Source organism: Cariama cristata, unplaced genomic scaffold, assembly GCF_000690535.1.
Source record: "Cariama cristata isolate BGI_N322 unplaced genomic scaffold, ASM69053v1 scaffold10232, whole genome shotgun sequence".
Classification (NCBI taxonomy): Eukaryota; Metazoa; Chordata; class Aves; order Cariamiformes; family Cariamidae; genus Cariama; species Cariama cristata.
The window spans coordinates 61,311-88,485 of NW_009604446.1; the positions used below are offsets into that span (position 1 = coordinate 61,311).

The 27,175-nt window shown below is 35.5% G+C and overlaps 1 protein-coding gene across 1 annotated transcript in view; it reads right to left on the reverse strand.

Moving 5' to 3' along the window:
- Nucleotides 1–27,175, reverse strand: part of TBCD (tubulin folding cofactor D) — a gene marked incomplete at its 5' end in the record, with an annotated part of 110,825 nt that overhangs the window by 24,923 nt on the left and 58,727 nt on the right. Inside the window, 12 exons of the mRNA XM_009695624.1 lie at nucleotides 44–202; nucleotides 1,564–1,647; nucleotides 6,018–6,158; nucleotides 6,997–7,088; nucleotides 7,515–7,633; nucleotides 11,323–11,404; nucleotides 13,737–13,813; nucleotides 14,239–14,301; nucleotides 16,428–16,459; nucleotides 23,391–23,413; nucleotides 24,943–25,003; nucleotides 26,404–26,521. Of these exons, the coding sequence (XP_009693926.1) occupies nucleotides 44–202; nucleotides 1,564–1,647; nucleotides 6,018–6,158; nucleotides 6,997–7,088; nucleotides 7,515–7,633; nucleotides 11,323–11,404; nucleotides 13,737–13,813; nucleotides 14,239–14,301; nucleotides 16,428–16,459; nucleotides 23,391–23,413; nucleotides 24,943–25,003; nucleotides 26,404–26,521 (1,051 nt within the window). The remainder of the gene's footprint in view (nucleotides 1–43; nucleotides 203–1,563; nucleotides 1,648–6,017; nucleotides 6,159–6,996; nucleotides 7,089–7,514; nucleotides 7,634–11,322; nucleotides 11,405–13,736; nucleotides 13,814–14,238; nucleotides 14,302–16,427; nucleotides 16,460–23,390; nucleotides 23,414–24,942; nucleotides 25,004–26,403; nucleotides 26,522–27,175) is intronic.

Genomic DNA, 27,175 nt, shown 5'->3' on the forward strand with positions numbered 1-27,175 from the left:
CTTTTACTTACATTAGTTTAGGATATGTTTTTAAGTATATTACCTTGGAAATATCCTCTCTAGCTCTTCTCGATGAGGTATGTGCGGAACTGGAGGGTGGTCAAAATGTAAGAGAGTAAGGAACACAGATCCTGCATGAGCTCGAAATTTATCTATTTTTTCAGCCGACTGTTGAGCCAGCCAGCACATGATCTGTTTGCAGCTACAAAGAAGAAAATAATTAATTACATAATTTAATCCATAGAATGTGTATTTAAATTTAAATTGTTTCAAAGATATAAAAAATATCCTGCTATGAAAGTATTCTGATTTAACTCTTCATAATGAACGTACAAGTGATTTAAGACATCAGCATGGTGACACAATCTTTAAAGCTTTATCCTCCATAGAGCAATCAAAAAACATCATGACATTAATATTACACAGTATTTGATATTTGCATATCATCTTTCATCCAAAAAGACAGGAAGGTGCTTTATGGTTTGGATGAACTGCTACATTTCAGATGAAAATGGAGCAGGAACCTTAAGAAAAGCACATTTGCAAGTAGAAAATGGCACACATAGCAGAGGACAAGGTCTATCCCAAATCTCATATATCCCAAATTAATCACTTCTTCACCTCTGGCTAGTTTTTAACAATATCCTGTTTTGCCTACATTCATAACTAAACTCTCAGCTACAATATTGTGTTCCACAAGGCCCTTTACGGTTTCAGAAAGGACAAATAATGATAGTAAAACCAGCTAGAATTCCTTCAGTTACAGCAAGACTCAGAATATTTAGAAAATGTGATCCAGCTAAAAGGAATGCTTTTCTAAGTTTCATGTGAATCATCTATGTCTGCAACAGACCAATAGGAAGAAGCTTCTGGAAAACAGGCATTGGTTGAGTAGTGTGGTCCTACAGAATCTGGTATTTTTCTTCAAAGTATCCTTCAAAGTTTGGGGGGTTTTTAAATTAAAAAAGAAATCATGTATATATTCAGCTAACCATTGGGCATGTTCTGTACATAAACACTGTTATTAGGAAAGTTTTGTTGCAGCTCAAGCTATGCTTAAAAACTGGTATTTATTTTTTTTTTTAACTATCAGGCCTATTGCATCATGAAATTAAAAATCAGAAGCTCAGTGTAAATTATCTTTTTCTGTATTTCCTTACTAATAATTCTGCAAAGAGAGAAATGAATACAAACTCATCTCCACGCTTTATCACATTCCAAATTAATGAAGCAATGCTCTGGATAAGCAGGCAAGTTTGCTTTCTATTTAAGTGAACAATACTGGCAAGCTCCACACAGGCAGCAAGTATAGACCAAATCTCACAGATGCATGGTATTTCAAAGGTGGGACTGCCACACAGTTTCTCGCGGTAAGGTTAGTCCCTCTGAAGAACAGGTACAATATTCTCAGCATCTATATGGGTGTAGGCTTGATGCACTTCTGACAAAAGTTCTATCACACTCAGTAAAGGAATAAGTATACAATAAACAAGCAATGCTTTCTCATATGGACTGAAATGTAGCTATAAGAGGTAAGACACAAAACCAGTACAAGTAGCATACATGTTGGCATTAATTAACTCCGCTTTGTTCTGAACCAGCAGAAGCGTCACTTCCATTAGACTTGTCATAGCAGCTTCACGTACCCTGTTGAAACAGAGTAGTAGAGTAGTTACATTAGAATTTATTTAAATAAATACATTGGCAGTTAGACACTGGCAAAAAATTCAAAATAATGAAAGCGTTGACCACTGAGAGCAGCTATCATATTTTTGGGAGGAAGAGGAGTGTGTACAGCTGTACCCCCAAACCCCATTCTGTGAAGTGAAGCCCACACTGCACTGAGGGTACAGCAGTCACTGTAGTTTCCAGGCAAGCCCCTTACCTCACCATCTTTATTTTTTATTCCAGCCAGATGTTGCCAGGTTTATTCTTTATTTTAAGAAGGTTAAAATTGATACTGATTAGTAATATTTGGTGTGCAAGTAGATGTATTTAAACCTGTGCTTTGTCTGCTTCAAATCATCTTCTAAAAAGGCCAACGCATATTTTGACATTAAGATATTTAAGCACTGTTGAAAGTGTCATATTCTTGTAAATTTTAAAGCTTAATATTTCCAACATTAAAAAAAATTGTGACTCAGAATGACTTAAATCTCTATGCTACATAATAATCAGTTTTATGAAAAAGATTAGCTAAAGTAACACTAAGCTGTGCTTGAAGCGCATCTTATCTAATTAGTGAAGATTTTCTGCCTTCAAAATATCAATATAAAAAAAGATGAAGAGTGTAATTTCAATTTAAAAAAGATTAATACACTTGTTTTAAACCACGTGCCTTGTCAATACATGAGTTGTCAAAAGTAGTTTCTTTCTTAAGACATAGGCAATACCATGGCAGATCCTCAATTGGTTACACGATCCTGCAGAGGACCAGGACCAACATGTTCATCACATTAGTCACTCATGGTAATGTCATTCTTTCTCAGTAATAATTAAAAAAAAAAAAAATTAAATATTTGAAAAGGTACACCTGCTTAGTGTGAAAAGAAACACTCCTGTTTCTAATTTCCAAAACCAGCTGAAAATAGTTGCCTATGTAATCTAAAACTGGGTGGGACATTTGTTATAATGGTAAAAAAGGTAAATTACATCATTTTTTCCTAAGTAGCTTAATACAAGTTTGGCAATCTTTCATCAAAGTGTGTTTTCCTAGTTTTTCATATAGTATCTAACTATTAGATATTCATGTCTAACACCTGTAGACAGACTGGACAAGTCCCAGCAAAAAAATCTGTCAAAAGAAATGTAAAGTTTGCATACGGAAAGTAAAGTTGGTTAAACTTTCCCACGATTTCATTAAAGACAGACAAAAATTACACACCAAAGAGAAGGTCTCTCCAGAGAAATGGCAATTCTCCCCATATCTTTCCATCTTAGTCAATGGTTTAGAAGAAACAGATTGAGAAATCATATCTGAGAGGCCACAAAAATACTTGGCAGCCAACAGTTTGCTATGGAAAGGATTACCCTTCCCCCTTTAATTTACATGTTTCTTGACTTGATTTTGGCTGGCATTGCCAAAGAAACTTAAAAAGAATCTCGTGCTTAAAGCACATTTGAATTTTAATGGATGTTGAGAATTTAATTTCCTCGGTACTTCTTTGAATATTTCCATTTTGTAGAGTTTTGTTTTGTTTTTAAATTAAGACACAGACAGAAGGATAAACAATTGGTACGGGGAACTTAAGTGAGAGCTGTCAGATGTGGAAGTTAACTCGAATACACAATTATACTTCAACAGGTTCTCATCTACTTCAGTATCTCGCCTAATTTTGAAAGCAAAAAGCTTAACATCTCTTCACTTTCTGACTCCCTACCCTATATCATTGCTCTTACATTTTCTTTCAGCTACACCCGTCTCTCTCTCGCGTTACTATCTTCTCTGAGCGAGAGACTCATTCACCTCCATCTTCCTTCTTTGACGGCTGAAGGAGGAGGAAAGGGAAAACCAAGCTCCCGCTTCCCTTGTGCAACCTGGAATGACCTGCTCTTGATCCTTACCAGTTTGCATCCTAGTTTCCTCTTCTAAGTTTGCAATGTCAAACACGCCTACTTTTCTCTGATTTCTTGTCCTGTGTTATTATTTCCCTGTCATATGACAATTTTAACAACCAGTACTGAAGGCTGGGGAGATGGTTATCATTATACAAAACAAGAAAAATACAAACACACAAATATTAACTCAGGCTGATAAGAGCGGTCTGGATTATTTGCCCTGTGTACTTTTCCAACACATTTGTAAATATTGTAGTGAAGTACCCTAAAGGAACAAGGTTAGTCAATTTAAAAAGTACCCAATACTAACATGGCACAAGATATTTTTCTTCTCCTCTGTGCTGTAGAACTTACGCTTCTCTTTTTGTTCAAAGACAGAGTACTTACAAATAACTATTGCAACTCGCGCTGGAACTGATGAGATCTCAGTGACTGATGACGACTCAGCAGAGCAAAAGCATTGAAGTTTGACAGCAGTATAAACTACCCAATGATTGCTGGCTATGAAAAACTCTAGCATGATACATATTGCACAAAAAAAGCACAATCACAACTTTCCTTCCTACATAATACAATAGTGGGTCATAGGGTGTGTTAATAGTAGCTCCCATTCGTCATATTAATTACAAATGTACTTTACAGCACCTGCCCCTAATAACCAATCCCAAAGAGGAGAATGCCACTGTAATTTTTTCCTTGTTTTAAAGCAAACCTGGGGCTACAAATGGAATAACGACACTAAAGTCAAGAGCGAGTAGGACAGAATTCTAAACCAGATATAAGCAGAAATTTGAGCCTAAACAAGAAGTTCCCAAACTCACACAATGCATGCTTGGCATCATGTATTATTATACCGGATTTGAACAGGGATCAGCACGCTATGCATGGCTGCTGAAGCTGAATACAGCCAATCCTCCAGAACTGGAGCAACCCATTGTAGCCTTCCCAAGTCAGCAATTACCATATCACAGGTCTCAACCATCATCTGTGAGCTCTGCCAGCTTTGCTATAGCCACAACATACCCAGTTTGGAGCCTTTCATTTCAGTAGTCCTCTATCCCTCCTCACCTGTTGAGTCTCAGCTCTCAGTTACAATATAGTAGATGCCACTCAATTAAATTAAAAGGAAATTATGTTTCATGTTCGTATACTACTGTTGAAAACACCCTTCAAAGAAGAGGATAGTGACTGAAAAAAAATGTCTAAAACAGTTATTTCATACAAATGCTCTGAAAGGATATGACTGAAACTAAACACCAAACCCCTTCATGTGACTCAGCACTGTTAGACAAGGGCTTCTTCAATAAACTGGGAAAATAAGGAAATCTTTTCAATCAACAAAATTATTTCATACCAGTACTTTTCAGGCACTCTCTATTTCCTGCCTGGAATGTAATAAAAGCATAGCCAGATACCAGATCTGAACAATCAACAGGTTGTTAATTTACAATCCTGAACGCGCATCTCTCTACCCTGAGATGCTTCATATAGTTGCCAGACAAGTCAAATATATATTACCACATCATTACCATACAAACACTATTATCCATACTGTCAAACAGGGCTGATACTTTATGTATAGAATCGTATCTAAAAGCAACATATATCTGCATATTTTCAAATTAAAACTATGGATTAAGACAATAAATCAATTTCCAACAACAAACTGACCACTAAAACTAATTTATCACTTATGTTTACTTGGTTTATGGCTTCTCTATACAAGGATTAAGTGTTACGTCTCTGAGACTTCTACAAAGCATCAAAATTGTCATATATTTTAAATCTCTAGATACTAGATTTATTCCTGAATGCTGATAATTTAATACTTTTTATCAACAAGTACTATTTCAGGCTAGGCATATTTGTGCTCATAAATGATTTAATTATTCTTGCAATCTCATAGCTGAAATCACTGAAACCCTAAACTTACAAAAGAGTCAGTAATATCACAGCACAGCTGATAAAGTTTTTACCCCTGTCAGTCAGGCACCAGCCTTGACAAGTTGTCGCTAACACGTTATGCAACTGCTCCCTCTCCTGGCGAAAAATCCCCACAACACGAACATACAACACGAGAGTTCACCAAGTAGGAATAAATGTGTTATTTCAAAGAAACAGAAGTAATGTTTTAAGTCTCTGCACCTTTTACACCTAAATACATTCCTGATATTCACTAAAAGAAAATAATGTCATCCACAAAACCAGAATAAGGCTGAACTTCAGTTTAAAACGCAATAGTCCCCATCTTCCTAACTTCTCAGGCAAGGGTCAAACAAATTCTTGTCAGCCTTTCCTTTGAATTTCTACATCTCTTCCCCCAGTGTATTTCTACCTACACTCAAATCTCCAAAAGCCTGCAGCTATCTATTTCTAACAGGTTTTCAAAAGACATAACTTTTTAATTAGACATCAAACATCACAGCTGAGTTTAAGTCTCATTTTTTAAGGCACCTTACCATCCTCCAACATCTCCTCGGCTGTCTGTAGTGTAGTCAGTCACACCACTAAGTAGCGTAGCATAAATCTGAGTAACGTTATCTTTGCAGACATATTCTTCCTGAGATCCTTCTCCCTTTACACCTATTGTCTGGCAAACCCTTTAAAAAGAGAAAAAGCAGGGAAAACCCACAACACTAGTAAGGAGAAACAAGATCACAGTTTTGCTCTGTTGCTTAATAAAATTTCCTGGACATATAGTATTCTAAACACCCATAACATCTGCTACAAACAGTATGAAGAATATTCTGAGCCTACTGTGTTATATTTGACCCGAGGATTTCTGATCACTGTTCAGGTTTAAAGGAACACTGGCAAGGCTAAAAACTCAGCAGATAAGCAGATTGGTTTTATGTCTGTAACACTACAAAGAGGAACATGCTTAAAGTAGCTGTCAGTTTTTGACCTCTACTTAAAATGAAGTAACCAAGAAGACCAAAGGACTAATACAATGTGCATTGAATTTGATATTAACAAACTCCTTTACATTGAAGACACGGGTTTTTTGCACTGTAACAGTTTAAGAGTGTATATACTACGATACTATTAACACTAACTACACTGTGGCATGTCAACATAGAAAACCTTCCTTTAGAGAAGAAGTACAATTTCTTTAAACCAATTCAATTCTTCCTCCTCACTAAAGCTCACTAAATTACAGCTCATGAGAAAGGCAAACTTTAAAGCTAGTCAGTTAATTGATTAAAAAAACCCCACACCACCAGAGTTGTACTCCATTCTCAGATGTGTGATAATCCTCTGAACTAAAGATACATTGAATAATGGAGATGCATACAGTCCCACACTAAAAAGGTGTATGTGATAGTGTAACTGTTTTCAAGAATCATGTTACAAGCTCACAACAAAAAGCAGAATGAACAGGAGAAAGCTCCTAGAGAAAGAATTAAAATTACACAAAAATAAAGATGACAAACATACTTTGCAATTGCTATCAGGGCATCTCTTCTGGATTCTGCAAAGCTTATGTCTGCAGGGGAAATTAAGGTAACTTTTCTCAAACCTTCCAACACCTGAAAAAAATATAAAAATTGAGATACTTAAATCCAATGCATTATTTACAATAAATGTTAAAGTTAGGTATTGTATTAAAATGAGCTCAATCATGTATGACAGAACTAAGCAGGCAACTGTTTGGTTTCTCACCGGGACTTGTCAGCACGCCTCACTCTTCCCTCTGGACAAATGTTCCATAGCAAAGGGATACTTCACAATCTCTGGCTTTTCCATTAACACTGCTAAAGGAGGACTAAACTCTAATTATCAGAATCAGTGGCAAGCTAAGAAAGATGATTTTCTGGAGCTACTGTACATTAGAATCCAAACCCTTTTCACAAAGACCTCTAATTATGATCATTATTATTTATTTTATTACCATCATAGGTTTCATTCAAAATACCATGTGCCCTCTTCTCATTACAATGATCGTATTTTCTCACCTGTTGGAGCCTGCCCTTTAGCAGAAATCTTGGAAGGGCCCCAAGAGCTCGTGAAAAGCCACAACGAATCATTTCCTCTGTGTTTTGTAGTTCTGAAACGTACTGTGTCACCAGCTCATCTAGAAAAAATACAATTACAGAGTGAAAAGTAGCTACCACATCATTATCATTACATATTTAGCTAACAGAAAAATAAAACAGGAAAAGATCCCCCAAATGTAGCAACTAGGAAAATTTTATAATTCATTAAACTGAAATACAGAATACCTTTCATTTCTTACAGAAAAAAGACAAAAATTTTAAGATGTTCACTGTTACATGAATGCTTATTTTCTAAATACAAAGTCAGATTTTTAGACAGACTAATCCTAGTCATTCAAACAGAGAAAAGACAAAGTTCTCAATTAAAAAAGCTATAATGTTTTTAAAATCCAAAGAATAAGTATAAGCACAAATTCTATGCAAACACAGGGGAACAAGTTCTCTTATATTTACAGGTCATCATTTTCCATAATTAGATAAGCGTGCTGTGTTAGGAAAGAGATGTCTCTGGATTTGTGAAGGTCAGTTATTTGACAGATAAGTCTTAAGACAGACAGAAAAGTCTTAACTGGACTGGGGGTTTAAACACAGATACAGATCATACCTAAGCAGTGAGAGAATTTCATATCACTTTTTATATAGAAACAAAAATAAAGTTGGGCTTTTTGCAGGAGAAAGCTCAAAAAGAAGCAACCACTTTGAAGCAGGGATGCTGTGCTCAGATTCTGTGCATTGTTACCTGACAAAACAGGGAAAATGGCTGTACAAACAGTAGCACAGACAAAAGGCACAAGAATAAACTGAACCAGGCATGGAAAAAGGGGGCTCAACAATGAAGTAAAGTGATACAAAGAAGTAAATGAGGATGAATGGAAAAAAAAAAAAAAAGGAAAAAATAAAGTCAGGAATATATCTACATATTCTACTGTAGTCTTTACCATAGACTCAACAGATGATACTTCCTGTACCAGATTTTTCAGCTACTATATTAAACTCTTCTGTAAAATGCAGTGAAAAATTAGGTACTCCAGAAAAGCTTCTAAGAACAACCAAGATAGTTGCAATAAACACAACTCTGGTTCAAAAAGGAAAAGGTGGTCTTATTAATTGCTTTACTGAAAGAATCAGAGATCCTAGGAAGATTATGTAATTGTGCCATTGCTTACTGTCATCTAAGATTTAAACGATTGATCAATATTTGCTAGAGGAAGAAAGACTAGTTACCATAAGAAACTACACATTAATCATCTCATGACTGACTGACTTTTTTTATTTTTTTTTTTTTTTTTTTTTAAATCCTTATGCAATTGGCAAGCCTCAACTAGTTCCTCACATCAGGGAACTAGATCCCTGTCCAGAGGTTAGCAATACCTTCATATAAGCACATCTATTATTTAAAAATTTCCAGACCACTGGAGTGTAAGATAGAGTCTTGAGGCCATAGGAAGACGCAATGCTTGCTTAGACAGCAAGGTGATCTTAGACAGTAAGACTATGAGTGTCTTCCCTTTGATTGATGTAAATTTAAGATTGACATTTTAGCCAAATGACATAAACTTAACACATGACAACTAGCAAATGAGCAGCTCTGTACTTCCTACTACTTAGTAATTATGCTAGTGAGGGTAATGCAATGTTAATATTCTTCTAAGAGTCTTTAGCTTCATAAAACAACAGGGCCTATGAAGCGTCTACAATGTTAATTCAACACAACCCATCCTGAAAGAATATTAAAAGAGAAAGTCATCAAAACCAAACCAGAACACATTAAGACAGAAAAAATAAAACAAAAGAAAGGTGAAAACAAACAGAAGTAAAAGAAGTGACTAAATAAAATTACAGTCTTACAGGGACAGATTCAGAATGCCGAATCACTGAGGTAGCTTTGATTTGTGTTTTCATTTTAATCTGTCAAGCCATAGTAAAACACTGGTTAAATTTTACCAAAAGTTTTTTTTTTCCTTCTAATCCCCTTAATCATGTTTAGACCCGTTTTAACTGACTTATCTAAGGCATCTGCATTGTCATTGAATGTCTTCTGCACTGCAGCTTCCACACATATATGAATACATTAGACATTATGGGGAGGTGTTTTAGTGGTGGATTTCAATCCTATAACATACAGAATTTAATGGTCATGAAATACATAGTTTTTACCAGCACAGAGATGAAATTACACTTTTTCTTTTTTCTTTCGAAAGATGCTTGCATGTATAATGGCACTTTTGTTACCATGTGTAGAAGAGGCTTTAGAGCAGTACAAGGCCAAAGAAAAGCATAATCAAGGCACAGCTGACTAGAGATTTTTTTAGAAGAAAAAAATTTCCAACTCACAATTCTATTCTCTAAATCATCCCAGAAAGTCTGATGAAAATTTTTTCCTGTATCTACAAATTTGACACTAATTATGTCTCTAGATCATCAGGGTTACATCGCCATGATGCCTTCAAGCATAAGCCAGATGAAAACTTAACCTAGAATCCAGGAAAAAACAATTAAGCTTCACAGGCATCTAAAAGAGTACAGCATCAGAACAGCTGCACCATCTATTGCATGCTCTTCCAGGAGATCCTCTCTCCCCCTTGATTTTGACATCTGAGTTTTCTGGTCCAGTTCTACAGAAGCTTGAAACTTCATTGTTACATAAAATGTGACCTATTAGCCTTTCAACTCATTTTTAGTTTGCTTTCTTCGATTCAGCATTGTCTCCTCCTGCCCAAAGTGTTCTGTTTTTACAAAACATTACCCTTTCCTGAGGTTGGGGTTTTTTCATCTGCCTCAGTACGGTATCACATCTTCCCATGCCGCCCACAAAAAAATCAGGCATGCAGTGCCAGCCTGCATGAAGAAAAGGGCTATTTTTGGACAGTTTTATTGACAGAAAATATTTAAAAATCAGTATTAGGCTGCTTTTATATATCAGCCGTAACTTCTTTGAGGCATGGACTGCATACTACTATATATGTGATAGGTATGAGGTTCATTCTGGGAACTACCATAACAGAAATAAATAATAAGATATTCTGTTACCTGATTTAGGAATGACTTAGTAATGGCAAAAAATAGGAAAATAATTAATTATTTTGTTAAGTCTATGTAAATTCACTGTCATATTTAGAAAAACAAGAACACAAATGTTGTTGTTCTTGAAATATCTATCTATACAATCCAGCAATCTGTCTCTGATGGACACAATACAATTTGAAACTTGAAACAAAGAAAAGTCCAAGAAAACCAGTATAAAAAAAAAGATGTTGATCCATACGCACCTAACAAAAGTTTACGCCTACACCTGTACTACTGATCCCAATCCAAACAGATGAGGTTTCATATGCATGCACATTTACAAGAACTCTGTATGTCCTTGTTCCTTCTTATGCCTAACCAATTCTTCTTCATTAAGTCAGCCATGATCTCTGGCATACAGTTTATCAAAATATGATGTGAAAATGTCTCACTTCATTAAAATTTAGGATTTGCCACACACACATATTCTTTGCTTCTTTGTTTTACAGTATGGAATAGAAAAGCAATCTGTTTTTCCTAATATTCATTATTATGGTGCCTTGTATTCATGTCCAGTCTAAAGCAAGCAAAAGCCCTGAGACATTTCCTAGACTTTCAGTTGGTTTTATCACTCTTTTCTGAAGCATTTTAAGGTCCTTTAAAATTAGTGACGTTCCTTCCCATTCTATCCAATACCTCCAAAGCACAAGTTAGGTCCAGCCCAATATTTTCTGCCTCTGCTGTAAACATGAGTCATTACCCTGTAGAGCTGGATCAGCTTCTCCCTTTTCATTGATGTAATATTCATTACACAGCGCAGACAGTGCAGAGACTGCAGACTCCTGTAACAAATGCAAAACTGTGAACTTAATGTATTTACTAAGGTCATACTTTATAACTGTGCTTAGAATTAAAAGGTTAAGGAAAATAAGTCCTTTTTTTTTTAAAAAAATCATTCCCTTCAGCTACTGACATTTATTGTCTTTTTATTTCTTCCCAATACTGGTTTAAGAACAGTTGAACAGGAAACCTATGTAAGGAAAAAAAAAACAGATTCTACTCTTATTCCTTCAAAAGTATCAGTAAGCTAAATTAACATTTAAGACGTTAATAGTAATGTATCAACTGTATTTTCAGTTCAGTTGAAACACCTCCAGGATGACACACTATTACAAAATACAGAAGTCATTATTTCATCTTCAATATATTTCATCTTCAATATATTGATGCGAGATTGATAAACAAACCGTATTTCCCCAGAAACCTACAGAAAGGAAACACAGAAAAAACACCATGGACTGAAGGTTATGAACAAAAACCCCAGTATCACAATCCGTGTGTCTCAATCTTAACTGGTTTAGAAAAGGATCAAAGGTTGTGTATTATGCCTGAACCTCCTAGTCTTTAGAGTAGTTTCAGCCAACACACACCCCAAATCTAAAACAGCTGCTATTTCAAAAAGCATGTAACAAGTTTTCTCTTAAAATTTATGGCTGAATTATACCTTTCAGCTAATAATATAATGCTGACCAAAATTATAAAAAATTTAAGAGTGTACAAAAACTATGTGCTGTTCACTCCATATTAATAGCAACAATACTTATCAATACTAACGTTCTCCAGGTATAAGAAATCTTAAGTGATAACACAGGAATCCTGTACAGCCTATTCATTCTAGCCTCAAAGACACCTCAGACTTGTTCTCTATGCAAAAATCAAGGACTTGAAAGAAAACCAGTATTCATCTAAATAATATTCCAATTACCACAGGGATGATAGTTGAAAAATAGATAGAATTATCTAATTGCTGTAGATCATAGATTCATAGAATAGTTTGGGTTGGTAGACTTTTAAAGCTCATCTAGTCCAATCTCTCTGCAATGAGCAGGGACATTTTCAACTAGATCGTGTTGCTGAGATTCTAAAGAGAATGGTTTTCATCTTAAATGCATGAAGTTACATTGGAAGAGTATACTGTATGTCAGAAAAAAAGATTACTTTTCAATGTCTCAAGCATTGCCCTTAAAATTATTTCTAAAATACATACAGAAAGCAAGTGAGAATTGACATTTACTAAACATACTTTACTCAACATTAAATAATGTTAACCAAACATGTAAAAATTCTCTAAAGTCTATAATTAATTCTTCTAAGCTTGGTTTAGAAGTTCCAGTTATAAGACATACAAACTCTTTGAATAAATTGCTAATGCCAAAAGAATATTCCAAGAATTCAAATTTCATCTTTTAATTTTCTTCAGTGATTTGGATTCATTCTAGTCTACTCTTGTCTTCCAAGGAAGACTTTAAAAGATGAGCTACCAGATACTTGCAATGGCTTTTTATCTTATTTTCAAAACCTAACAGAATGAACACAATATGTTATATTCAAATTGTCTCTGTGATGGCTATAAGCTCTAACAGGGTAGACAAAAATCATCTTTGTAATTCAGTAGAGCCTTTAACAGTGCAAGATCAAACTCCCATGGTATTACTCAGGAAAATTAAGGCAAATAACTGGAGGTGTTAAGATCACATACACAAAATAGCATGAAACATACCCCCCAGTGGATTTAATATTCAGAATTAGAGTAGCTAGAGAGTACAGTAAAAGGATTTGCAACAGAGTTTAATGAAAATTTTAAGCACATTGTCCTGAACAACTCTGGTTGAGCATACCACTGTTAACTCTCACTGTTAACAAACACACCCTCAGTACATCGCGCCTGACAACATCATCCAGAAATTCTTTTTAACTCTCACAAAAGTTCTCTGAAGCCACCAAAATCAACATATCTTACACATATTATAGGTACACCAAAAGAGACACAAAATATCCTATCAGTGTAACCATGTACCCAACAGCAAGTAGCTTCAAGCAACCATCAGCAACTCCTGACCGCCAGCCCACTGTCAATGCCAGCTCCTGCCAGCTACTGCGTCCAAATCTACATACGAGAACAACTATTGTGATAGCTGTTCAAGTATTAATCAAAAAGGCCCATTTGAATTTTGAATAATTCAAATTTTTTTAAAAAAAACACCCTTCTTACCAATCTAAGAAACGAATATTCAAGAACCAATGAGATTCCATGGAAAATAATCCACCAATGGAAAGCAAAAATATTTCTAGTTCTGTATTTAACGTGACTATATGAAGGAGGAACTACTGTACCTTTATATGTTGTCGTGCAGCACTTGAAACAAGAGGGAGACTTCTTAGACTGTCATTTATTAACCACTGCCAGCCACCTGAAATAGTAAGGAACATAAATGGTATTAACTTTTCTTAGTCTCTGAACTTCAACATTATTTTATTTTTTACAAAGACCAGCAATTATACATATTGACGTATTTCCTTGGTTTTCCAAAATAAACAAGGTTGTGATTCTCAATTAGTATAGCTATTCTGGTTTGGTTTACAGTGTACATAGCACAAAGACTGCACCTGCTGATGCTGAAATCTTGAAAACAACTATATTAGTAAGCAGCTACAAAACAAATCTTCAAATAACATCACCTTCTGTTGCAGTATTTGTGCATCTTTTTGATATTTTTTTATTTGTTAGGCCACCCAACCTTGCTAATCTTGCTTCTCTGAAAAAGATCATTTGTTAATACTTTAGCTTAATGAATAATTACTAAGATAATGGAAGGTTATTTAAAATATGACATACCGATTATTGGATCTCCTTTAAATGGCATTTTTGATAGTGACAACTTTTCAATTAAAGTGCAGACTGTAAGAAAATAAGTTTGATAATTGCATAAATACAAAAAAAAAATGAGAAATTGCAGTAATTTTGAATATACAACCACATCGAGGTACATTAGCATTAATTTTAAATTGAAGAAAATTTGCAAATAGAAGTCCAAATTAGAAACTGAAAGGAAATTACACTTGCGATACAAAAAAAAGCTACTATGCACTAACTGTTCTCTGACACAAGTTAGTCCCATCATTCATGCAAATCCATTGTTTGGTGTTATGTTTTTTCCCCTCTGCCATTTAAGGTGCACATGTACGTATTAGCTACCCTTCTGTTCTATACCAGTCTGTAAATGGCTATGTAGTATCATTGATAGTAAACCAACTTGGACAAGGATAATACTACAGCCACTAAAAAAAATATTAAAATATATACAAAAGGTGGTCCTACTTCTTATTAGCATTTTTTAGGACCTTCAAGGAGTGGCATCTGTTCACTGCACAGAGCTAGGAGTTATAAAACTAGATGCAGCTTCATTTTCTTTGATACTTGGAATATCTGAAAATGCCATTTTAATTATTAAGTCCTTATTATTTTAAATCTATAGACTCAAATGAGTTCTAAGCTTGCAAAACCACTTTCAGAATAGCATTTTCTTAGTGTTTCAAGGCTGTTTTAGGGAATAGAGATTAACACAGTAAACACTGCAAAATCTTACTATACAATAGAATGACTGCATTGCTCAAATGAAAACTCAGCACTTAGGGAATACAGTATCTTTCACTTCCTGGTGATCAGTTCAAATACAACAAACCAGTATACATCCATACTGTCTTGACTGCTTTAGAATTGGCGGAGAGGAGGGAGAGGACAGAACAAGCTACTATTTAATGCCACCTTTTTGCTTTCCTCTCCTCCCACAGCTTAATCTCTGAGTCTTACTCCGGGCTCTGTACACAGTTCATCATCCTCTTCATTTATAATCACCTTACCAGGTTCCAAATGCACTCTTGAATTCAGTTTTTCTTGTGGTAATGTCACACAATCACACTCCCTGTGCTCTAACTCCATTAAATATTGTACGCCAGCTTCTTTGTTCTAAAATTTATTGACAGACAAGGTGAAGTACAATATGACTACACCAAAGTCTCTCAGGGTTCCTCCTTAGTTCTCTACACTTCTTTATGCTCTATTGTGGTTGAGACCATCATCTTCATTAGACATGCAGGCAATTTGTGGAACGTTTTCAATTCTTCTCTTATTCCACCTACACAGTTGTATCACGCCAAAATACTGTCATTTGTACTTCTCCAAAATATTCAGCTGCTTAAAAGCTAAAACATATTACAAAAACTACCTATTCTTTCAGCCTGCATTATCATGTCACAAGACTGTAAACTCATTCAAAGACTGCAGAAATCCTCTTGCCCCCTTCACCCCTTCTATTTGATCACTCTTCCATCTTGGTACTGAAACTCCTTTACCCACTAAGTTTGGATGGCTTCACATCTTCAAAGCCAGAATCTGCTATGTAGCACCTCCTTCATTCAACCCATGAGCCAGATACTCAAGTTAGCATCATTTCCTTATCCACCCAGGCTACCTGGATGGATACTTTTTCCTGCAATGCCCTTCCTTTTAACAGTGGTTCTTTATACACCAGTCTTCAAAATCCATGTGAACAACCTGTCATGTTTTCTGTGATACCACCCTTTCTGCAAACTGTTGTCTATATGGTCTTTATTCTTCACCTTTGTGCACATACATATTACGATAAAATCATTAGTTACATGATGGCATCTGTCTTAATGGATAGAGCGTATCTCTTCTGGAGAGGAATCTGAGTAAATCAACTAAGAAAGCCAATTCAACCCTGAAGGAAGTTCACTGTGTGCAACAATGGAAGGAGAGAATGTGTGACATAAGCCAAAGAACCATCTCCAAGTCTTACACAGTTACTCAGAAGTGTGATGTCAACCAATGTTCTGGTGTACCTGTTTTCTGATTGGCCTCCAAACTTTGTGTTTTTTTAATTACTGTGCATACTTTATTTATGCATTCAATGCAATATATGCAGAACAAACTGGAAAAAAAAGTGAACAGAAGAATTAATTACTGCACATTTTCTGCTTTCACTCCACAGCCGTGATACTTACCAGCAGGTCTCATCAGTTCTCCACCTAAACCCCTGCAAAGCAGAAACAGAGCCTTCAGAGAATAACCTACCACAAGCAATCTGAGTGCATTGCCTAGTGAGGAAAAAAAAAACTCAAAACCATTTCAAAATTAAAGCAGATCACAAAATACCTGCAGTTTTGTGTTTGACCAACTGTAAAATACTTTTTAAGTCAACTCTTGTCTCGAATTCAGCATCATTTATACAAAACCTTCCTCAATATTTAACTTTCTTCTTGCAAAAATGTGGTCCCAGGCTTTCTAATTTTTAATGTGAATAATAAAAGACTGTCAAGTTCTTTCTGCTTTTCTTTTCACTTGCTTCAGAAGCATTCCAAACCTGTGGGACTTGCCACAGGACTTTTCAGTCATACAGCCTCTACAAGCTCCTGACTTCCACAACTGAAAAGCAATTACATGCAATTTTTTAACAAAATCTCTGGAACATTAAATAGAAACTTCACTTACCAGTTCCCATTTTCACAAATGTTAACTGGTTTACTTTACTGGCAAAGTTTCTCATCCTTCTCTCTTCACTCTCTCCTTCCCTGCTAAAGCCCCCTCCCAGGTGATTTTGCATTCATCACCACAAGCAAGGCGGTAAAAACTTCCAATGCATCAGAAAAGGGAGAGAAACAAATGGCTCAAGATGTTTCAGACCCTCTTGAATTTAGTGTGTGTTACACAAGGATGGTCTCACCAGCTCAGACCTCAGGCTTACCCAACCCAGTTATCCTGGTCACTGACAGCACTAGGAAGAGGAAGTTTGAACCAGGCAGAAAACGGGGAGAGGGAGAAGCATCCTGGAAATAGCAGGGCCTGTTTCCATTCTTTAGACTCTCATGTCTCTGGGCGGAGAGATGTCTCCTCACCCTGCTGAGCAATATCTGCTGGTTACATGGATATCCCCAAGGTGCCGTGAGCACGGCTTGGGGTGTTCTGCTCAGTGTCACCCTCTGTGGCTTAATTTTTCCATTTTATGAACCTTTGACTCCTGCTCTTCCTTTGGATATTTCCTCTCCCGAAATCCTGTTCTTGTCTCCCTTCACTTCTGCCAGAATATTTCCTCCCTGAGGTGTGCCAAACCCTTAATCATCTGTTTGTATGGCCATGATCTGACAGAAACTCCCAGCAAGGGGTAGGAACAACAAAGGCTTTTCTGTTTATTTGCTTGGTCTGTTTTTTGTTTTTTTAAAAAAACTTTTCTTCCCTCCCCTCCTCCTCCCTCCCCACAATAAAATTAGTAGCTATGCTCAGAAGGCAAACTTAGCAACCTTAACAACTCAGAACTTTGTTCTCCAATTTATCTTTTTATATGAGCTTCAAAAGCCTAAACATCTTAAACAAGTTTATCCATTCCATACAAGTAGGTGCCTCCTGTAACATGCACTGGGTTTTTGACTGCTCAACATTTTCATTGGTCTTGCAGGTAATGCAGAGATGGTACCTCCACAATGTTCTCATTTGCCAGAGATCCACATTTCCTTTAATTGGGAAACTTTTGCTTTTGACAATCAATATATTAAGCTCAATGTAATAATCCACAGCACAGTTTATCATCATAGGAAGCAAGCACAGATTCCACATCCCCATGCTGATAAGGTTTTTGTATTATCTACCCCACCTTCCTGCTATCCTGTCTGCTCTCCAGCTTCTGAAAAATTTAAATTAGAAAACAAAGAAGTGATCAAGAAGTTGAGACAGTGGCAAAAACAGAAGAATGACGGGGCAAGACATGTTTCCTCTTCAACGTTTCGTTTCCCTTCAATTTGTCCTCACCCATTCCTTGCCTTTTGTCTCTTGTCTTACTGCAAATGAGTATAAAATAATGATCGTGTAAATTTCTTTAGTATGCAACAGAGTCTGCTGATGCAAGGATTCAGATACAGACTTCTGTTCAAACTACAAAGCAAGAACTGAGTCATAAAGGCTGTTCTTCTCCACTTCTTCACACTGCCAATAAGGAAGTCAGGCCACTTAAAGCTACTCTTATGTTAATAATTTGACAGCTATCCCTTCCTTTGGCATTACATCAACTCAATTTAATTTCAGGGTTTAGAGCCTCACTGAGGATTGTTGTCCCTCTGCAAGAATGAAGAATGGTGACAGTGATTTGCATAGTAAGATTTCCATGTAATGCAGAAACTATAATCAAATCTATCTTTGAAGGCACTGCGATAACCATATGTTCTTCTCTGCAAAACTTTTCAAGTTATTTCTTGCCTAGACATCGCAGTATGTCCATCAATATAACTAACATTTTCCCCCCTTCCACTGTTCATACATATTTCAATTTCAAGAACCAAGAATTCTATCATAATCCTAGATCTTTCCTCAGTCAGTGTTTAGTTTGTCAAACATGATGCACATCTTTCTATTAACTTTATCTTGCTCTACAGTATTTCACTAAATTAAAGAGATACGGATCTACCTAATTCAGAGATTCTGAATTTCGCTGTATCGTCAGTATTCTCTTTTTTTCTTCCAAAGACACATCCACAAGTTGCATCATATTATTAGATGTACCTGTTTCAAGTTTAATTATTAATTCAATTTGTAAACTGACTGATGCAGTGCCTAGGTTCCATGAGCTCCTAAGCACTCCTTCCCATGTACAGTTCCACAGCAATGCTTCTCTCAGGATGAGTCACAATTTATTTGTGGAAAAAATATACTCAAAAGATATAATCCCTTGTAGAACCGATGAATTAAGATTACTGACCTAAGAATGCTGGTATCTATTTTAAAATTACATAGGCCTGAATCAGAACCAATGACAGTGCTGTTTTCAGTGCATATAGAAGTTCCAAGGTACTTTTGTGGATTTTTTTTTTTTTAAAAATTATTTAAAACCTGCTTTTGGTGAGAAGTTCAGAATTCATCTTTAAGATTACAAAAACAACAGTAGCTGAAGCTGCTTAGAATTGAACAGCATCTATGTTTTCATAAACATCTGAGTCTGATATTAAAACTACTGGAATAGCTGAAGAGATTCAATTGCATACACTCAATTTCCAGGAAGCTAAGAACACCTGCTGAATAAGTATTTTCATCTCCATATGAATAGTAACCAATTAATTTCCATGGGAAATCTTTGGCCAAAATAGAATTGAGGTATCTTAAAAGGTCCAGGTTGTACAGTTACTGGGCTTTGGAGTACAAAATTGCTTTATCACAAGGTACGCAGAGGAGGGAAGAAATACCTTTGAGCATAGATGAAAATGTTTATTTAATAAAGCTCTTATGGTCAACCCTTGAAGATGCAGAGAATAAACTATACTAAGCTGACAAACACCTATTTTTAAGTTACTGTAAATTCATATGCTTACTGTACACATTTTGTATTGTATTCTAACACCAGAAGACTACAGGTGAAATCCTGGCTCTATAGAAGTAAGAGTTTTCCCAGTGACTTCAGTTCGTAGCAAAAGAATTTCACCTTATAACTCTTCAGAACGTAGTAGAGCATGATCTCCTACAACCATCATGCTACTGGGTGCAAAGAATAATTTAAACTTGGAAGAATTGTTAAGATGAGCTTTGTTGCAGGGCTGGAATTATTTGCTGATTAAGTTAATATGCCTAAAAAACTCTTTTATGTAGATGACTGCCAAGAAACACATTTGCCCTGAAACCATCAAGATTAGTTGCAACCTTAAAGGTCTTTGAAATGAGATGAGTTTCTCTTTTGCCTAGCACCTGTCAACACCTACAGGCTACCTAAATCTTTTCTAAAAGTTGCAACTCTGAAGATGACACTCCAGCTTACACTGGCTACTATTCTAAAAACCTAAACTTGCTCATCTCCCGTAGCTGACTGTGCAATACACACAGCCAGCCTCTTCGTATGTTACAAGAATGAGATCAGAGCAAAACTCGGCATGCAGCACATTGTACTAACTGAATCATCCAGTGTGGGAGTTGCTAACAAACACTGTGCACCCTGTCATATCCAGCTCTGATGGGAACCCTGAAGGCCCAATAAATAGAACATTTGCTGAAATACAGAAGTGAAGTGCAACGACCTGGAAGAAGCCCAGCATATCTATCTGCAGCACTTCCATATCCGTCCCTAAATTACCTTGTTACTCAACCCTGTGTATAAACACATATGTTCTCAGTCTCAGACCTGGCTACAAGAAAGGAGGTAAAAAAGCATTGTGAGCATCTATTCAGCTGAATATTCAGTCAATAACTTTATATCAGATGATGCATTTTTAAAGAATCTTAACAGAACTACTATTAAAAATACTTTTTTCTTGAAGACGTTTCATATTGAGAACTAGTACAAGGTCTCAGATGCACCACAGAAATATATCTGCTAAAAAAAAAGATATAACCATGCTGGTTCAGTGGAAGTATAACATAAATCAGGCTGACCATTAACACCATGTTTTAACTGGCAGACCGACTTCCTATCCCAACTAAGACAGCTTAAGGCAACAGATGCCACAAGTTTTTGTCTTTGGTTTTTATATATAAAAGTAATGTTTAAAGCAAATAAAACGTAGTTCCATTTTTATAACTCTACAACCTGTATAGCACAAAGCAGACACAATGGACAAATACTCTAAGTGGCATGGTTTGTGTATGACTTGCTGTAACTACTGCCCATTTAATACAGAAAATCAGGCTCACTTCGCAATACTCAACTGGAAGTGCAAATGCAAATGCTTAAACCAACCAGCTCCTCAAGACAAACTAGTGCATCCAATGTGTCAGAGTCAAGACGAATGGAAGGAAGTACACGCTGATGTGCCTGGACTTGCATTCTCCTTTTTCAGCATACTATGCTAAACCCAGAAAAGGACTTACACAGGAAGACTGAAATATACTTGCTTTTAAAAAAAAATGTTAATACAGAAAAGGACAGGCTTTTCTACAATTAGCATAAACAAATTTGATTGCTTCAAGTATACTCAAAATTGAGAGATTGTGCAGCATAACTCAAAACTTGGACTGCATCCTGTCTGAAGGATAATTCATGGCCATCATTCAAAATCAGGTTAAAGACACTACAAGAGCTGCTAAACGAAGTAAGATGGTTATGTGAAGGTCTCCATTATGGCACTTTGGCTTTATCTCTTCTGACTTGAGGTACTTACGGATTCAATGGAATCCTAAGCACTAAACAATCAAGAAATTCACAACCCATTTTCCAGCTTAAAATTCATAAATTATAACTTAAACCAAACCAAAACCAAAACGACGGTATTTTTACACTTTACTTCCTTTTCCCTTTCTCTCAGGCCAATGCAATTTCTGAAAAAACCTTGATCAAAGCATTAAAATCCTTTTGGTCCACAAAAACCTATTTTGTTGCCAGAAATGAAAGCAAAATATTTAATAAACAGTTGAGACATGTGGCCTGATGCTTTTTGTTAAGGCAGTTTAAAAATTAGAAACACAAATAAAACACACAGGTTTTCAACATTCCTACAAGATGTTGTTACATGGAAAATTCCCGGTAGCAATTTCTCAAATGGAAATCTTTGGAATATTATGTGCAATAATTACTCATCATGAAACAAGTTTGGCTTGTTTCACTAAATGCTTGCCCAGCAATACTCAAATTGCTGGTTTGTTTTTATAACCTAGTTTATTTTTCTTGTCCTATTTTGAAATATTTTATGCATACCGATACTTTAAACTATGGATTATAGTAGACATCTCTGTCTCAGCCTATAGTACTAAATAGCAATGAATCAATTTTGCTTGGAGTTGAATTAGAAGTCTTATCTAGAATGAAAACATTTCTGTAGGCACCTTATAAATACCATTAACTGCAAGAAGCGCACATTATGACAAAAACAAATTACACCCAAGCTCCACCCTGACATTAAAGAATTTATGGGAGCCAAGACAGCCACCCACAAAGACACTAACATACAGTATCAGCATTAAAACCATCTGCCAGTACAAGCTAACTTTGGAGTGGAAGTTTCATAACAGTATGTACGACCCTCAAGAAGTAAACTTTAACATTTTTTTCAGAAGGTTTCAGGATACAAAAATTTACATAAAAATTCTTTAAATTATAATTAATAATTACACAAAAAAAACTACTTAAGGTTTACTGTTTTCAGATATATCATGTGCAAAGAAGTAAACTAAACTGCCCAAAAGCTCAAAGAATTTGTCAGTCAAAGCAGAAGAAAACCCTCATTCACATATACAATCATTAGGGAATATAAGTCATTAATTATGTTTTGATTTCCTTAAATTTACAAACAAACTCTGAAGTCACACACCAGTTTTAATTCACATTTACTTAACAGTTATATAGGCAAACTCCCTTTATTTCCTGGGAGCTTTAATAAATAGGAAATGAAAAACAATTTAGTGAAAACTCATTTACGTTTTCTTTGGCGCAAGAGTTGAAAAATTGCATTAAACCTTTTGTCATACTCCTGGCCTATCATTACACAGGATGAAGAAAGTAATTCTAGAATTTAGATAGAAGCTCCTTTGAAAATGAAAAAATAAAATTTGGACTAATTAACTTATTAGTTAAAGATCATTTCTATAGACCTATTTGAACCATACATGTACTACCGTACAGGTTAATAATGAGAAAGAAATCCATGATACATTGCTGAAGCCATGGATTAGCAAGCATATTCTGTTTTACCTTCTTTCCTTTCTTTAAGTGTCTCTATCATAATATTGAGACCAGTACTTGCCACTTTCCCATTAATCTAATATGCCTGTAAGTCGCACGCTCTAAACACCAAGACCATTATAAAACTACATCAGCCTGTGTAATAGGTAGATCAAGTCAAAAGAATGCATGTGCTTGCATTCTGATGAAGGGTGAGAGACTGGCAGTCTATGTAAGACTAACTTGTACAAACCAAAAACCCCCCTAGGATTCTACTGTTTTCATTATTTCCAACTGATACTTTCCAATACGAAAAATAATTTTTTTACATAAATTTTCTTACCTGTACAACTGACGACTGCAAAGCTGGGGGGGGGAAAAAGCAACAAACATTAATTGTTTGATACAAGTCTTTTTGTTTTTCCTCCTTGCATGCAGTGTCTAGGTACTGTGAGCTATGCAACACTTTGGATTATTTTAAAAATAAAATTCAAAGGAAAAATCTTTTTTAAAAAACCTCTTTATATCCATTTGAATTTTACATTCAGAGAAAATCAATTTAACACATTCATACAGCACTATAATTCCAAATCCTAGCTGCTCCTGCACATACCCTGGAAGCTAGTTTGGCTTTTTAAAATACATTTTAAAATATAGCTTTCCATAGCTGGCCCTTTTAAAATGATGATATACTGCATTGTCTGAAAACTGCAAATAACTTTTGTTAGCTACAGATTAAACATACAGACTTAAACAAAAGTTCATATATGACTGAAAAATATTATCTCATTCTTAACATTACAGTAGGCCATCTTAAAAAAAAAATCAGAGATTATCAAATTTCTATGTAGTAAAATCCCCCCAAAACCAGTTTTCTAAGAAGAAGGAGTTTACACCAACTTTGCAGATTAATTATAACAGACAATAGCAGAAACTGGAAAGTATCATAACAAATTAAGGCCATTGTAACAGTACAGATACTGCTGATCACGCTTTCAGGCATTTCAACACGAGAAAGTTAATCAAGGACAAAGATGCTTTTTCAACCCGTAGCAACAGCTTTCACCTATGCACAGAATTAAGCAAGCACCTATATACTTTAAAGCATAATGGGTAAATGATGAATCCAGACAGCTTTAGCATATCGGAACTGGGACTAAAGGTACTACAGATACTGCAGAAAACGAGTATGTGCCTGAATGCTGAATTATTTTCTGTTCCATAAGGTGAAGAAATAGGAGTCAAAAGAAAAAATAACGTGGGATGACTTAAAATTAAACAGATAAGTTAGGCAAAATTATCTCTGTATAAGCATTTTAAATTACTATGAGTAGGACAAGACTTCATTTGTCCTAAGTAGAGATAAAGACAATGCATCAGTTGAAATACAGAACATGACTTTCAAGGTCTATAAAGAGGTAAATTATGGATGCAAGGATTCAGCAATGAACTCCCAATAAAGTAAAAAAAAAAAAAAAAAAAAAAAAAAGGACAGAGAATGGACTAATGGACTTACTAGGAGATCTCCTGAGCATGATCACATTAAGGCAACAGCCATACCTCTATCTGCAAGGCCGGTCAGTATGTACGGAAAGGGAGAAGAAACAGAAGGGGAAAGAAAAACAAAGCAAAAAACCCCATGTGGTATTTCAGAAGTGTAACTGACAGTATCAGAGAAAGGGACCAAATACAAAATTGTACTGGAATAAGACACATGGTCAAGGACATCTCGCTATCAGCCAGTCTGGAGTGCGTATCCAAATTTGTATTTGTGAGATTGTTTACTTTTGGCAAGCGGAAGAGAAAGGTGGAGAACAGCTGTCTTAATTGTAAATGTTTGTTGAAAAATAATACAACATATCAGGTTAAAAGATACATTCATACTTGCTACAAACCTCTTGATGGATTTGCTTAAGTCCCTCCAATGATTTTTCATTGAAATAATATGTTATAGATCTGTAAAGGTATACAAAAATTTTAAGAGTGGTTTCCTAATCATGCTATAAATCATTTTTCTTCCATGACTTCATTGTACTTTCAAACAGAAAAACAGTAATTTGACTTCTAAATAATTTTAAGTAGTTCAGCAAACATAGTAACATAAGTTCTTTCCTTATCATGTAACAAACTCATTCTTAAAGGACTATAAAAAACTAGTGTCACTTACTAATAACATTATAATCAGTAATACACGATAACCCTTCTCAGTTTAGCTGTATTTTTGGACTTCAACACTTCTGTTATTTTTCTATCATTTTCAAGTATTTCCTACTACTAAAAGTGCTCTGCATCTTTTTCTGTAACTTTTCACCTTACTTGAAATTCTTTGGATAGACACTGCTGGCAAATACAATTCCTATTTGTCACTAATTAAAGCCATAAAAATCAGTGCACACTTTTGATATCTATTGTTTGAATTCATCTCAGTATATTTACCTTGTACAAACAATGACAACATTAGATTTGTTAGATGTTACCACTTTACGTATCTTTGTACGACTGCCTCAGAATGTTCTCAGAAGTAAAATAAAGGTTCATCAGAGAGTAATTATCCAACTTGTAGAACAAAAATGACCCATAAAATCTGGCTTTTTAAAAGGTATTTCTTCAGCGTATATATGACTCCTGCAGAACTGTATTTATTTTCAGTGAAGTTTGCACTCTGAAGTCTTATTTTCCACTGCCTTGATCTTAAGCAGCCACTCATCCCAATTTAAGTCACACTAGTACACAATTCTACTGCTAACGTTAACTTCCAAATTCCAGTTTTTGCAATATAAGATTTTCAACCATTTTTCACATATGATTCTTGTGAAAGAAAGAAAAGGTAAATGACTCATTTCTTTAAGCACAACATTAAAGCAAAGACATCTCCAAATAATTTTCTGAATTATTCTGGCTACATAACCTATAAGAAATATGTGTGTGTGTACACACACATACACACATACACCATATATATGTATCTGGACCAGCATTCAGCAGCAACAATTAAATCAGTTCAACTCAACAAGCTGCTTGAGGAGGTATTTCTCCAACACTGAAGACACAAGACTGTCCCCTCACCAGGAACACAGCATACTTATGAGGAAGGGGGGTTTAATCTATATTTAAATAACTTTGAACTCTCCAAGTAAGGCAGCAAATGATCTCACTTTCCTGATGATGAATTTAGACTTAAGTTTATAACATCACTGAATAAAATGTGAAGGTTTGGCACGACTGATCAAAACAAACAAAAATTCAATGGAAAAGAAGTTCCGTAAAAAGGAGATTTCCATAATTATACTCAGGAAGCTTTCAATAGACCAGACATGAAAGGAAAACTTATAGTAAAGATAATCTTGCACTTGTACCTATTATTTTCTTCTGCTAGTTTACACAGTGCATGGGTGATCTCAGCACAGGCAAGAATTGCCCCATGGCGTGTGTGCAGATCTGAGCCCACTGATAAAGGCAGAAGTCTTGGCAAAACTGAAAGAGATTAAATTTTTTATTTTTATTTTTTTTAAACAAAGCATAGTGATAGATTACAGTTCTAAATGTAATCAATGTCTACCTAGAAATAACATGAGAAAACCATTTCTGGAAAGTCAGACCAACATATCCTGGCCATTATATGAAAACCAAGTTTTAAAAATAGTCAAAAGTAAATTTAAGTTTAAAAGTAAATTCTGACAAAGCATACTAAACCATATCAAGAAATTTTGTACTCACAACTGCCTCCCTGTTTGAAGTAAATAACATACTTGCTATTAGGCATTGGGCTGGCTGAGTGATAAGGGAAATGAGGCTTGTACTTCCATGGAATTTTACTTCCACGTAAACTGACACGTTCCTGGGCCACTATAGGGAGCCTAGGTAAGATCTGTAACTACAGATACACCTGGGTGCCAGCTGCTGCCTTTCAGCCATATTAAAAAGCAGCTAGTACATCTTCAGGGTCTTAAGTGGGCTGAGTAAAGGATCCTGAATTCATGCTAAGAAACATTTGACTACACACACAGCAATCAGAAAGGAATTCTGCTGACAATGTCAGATTGGACAAGACAAAACAGATCCCCCCACCCTTTATGACATCAAAGCCATATCAACAAAGTAAAAGTTAGGAATTTGAGGGCTAGCTGC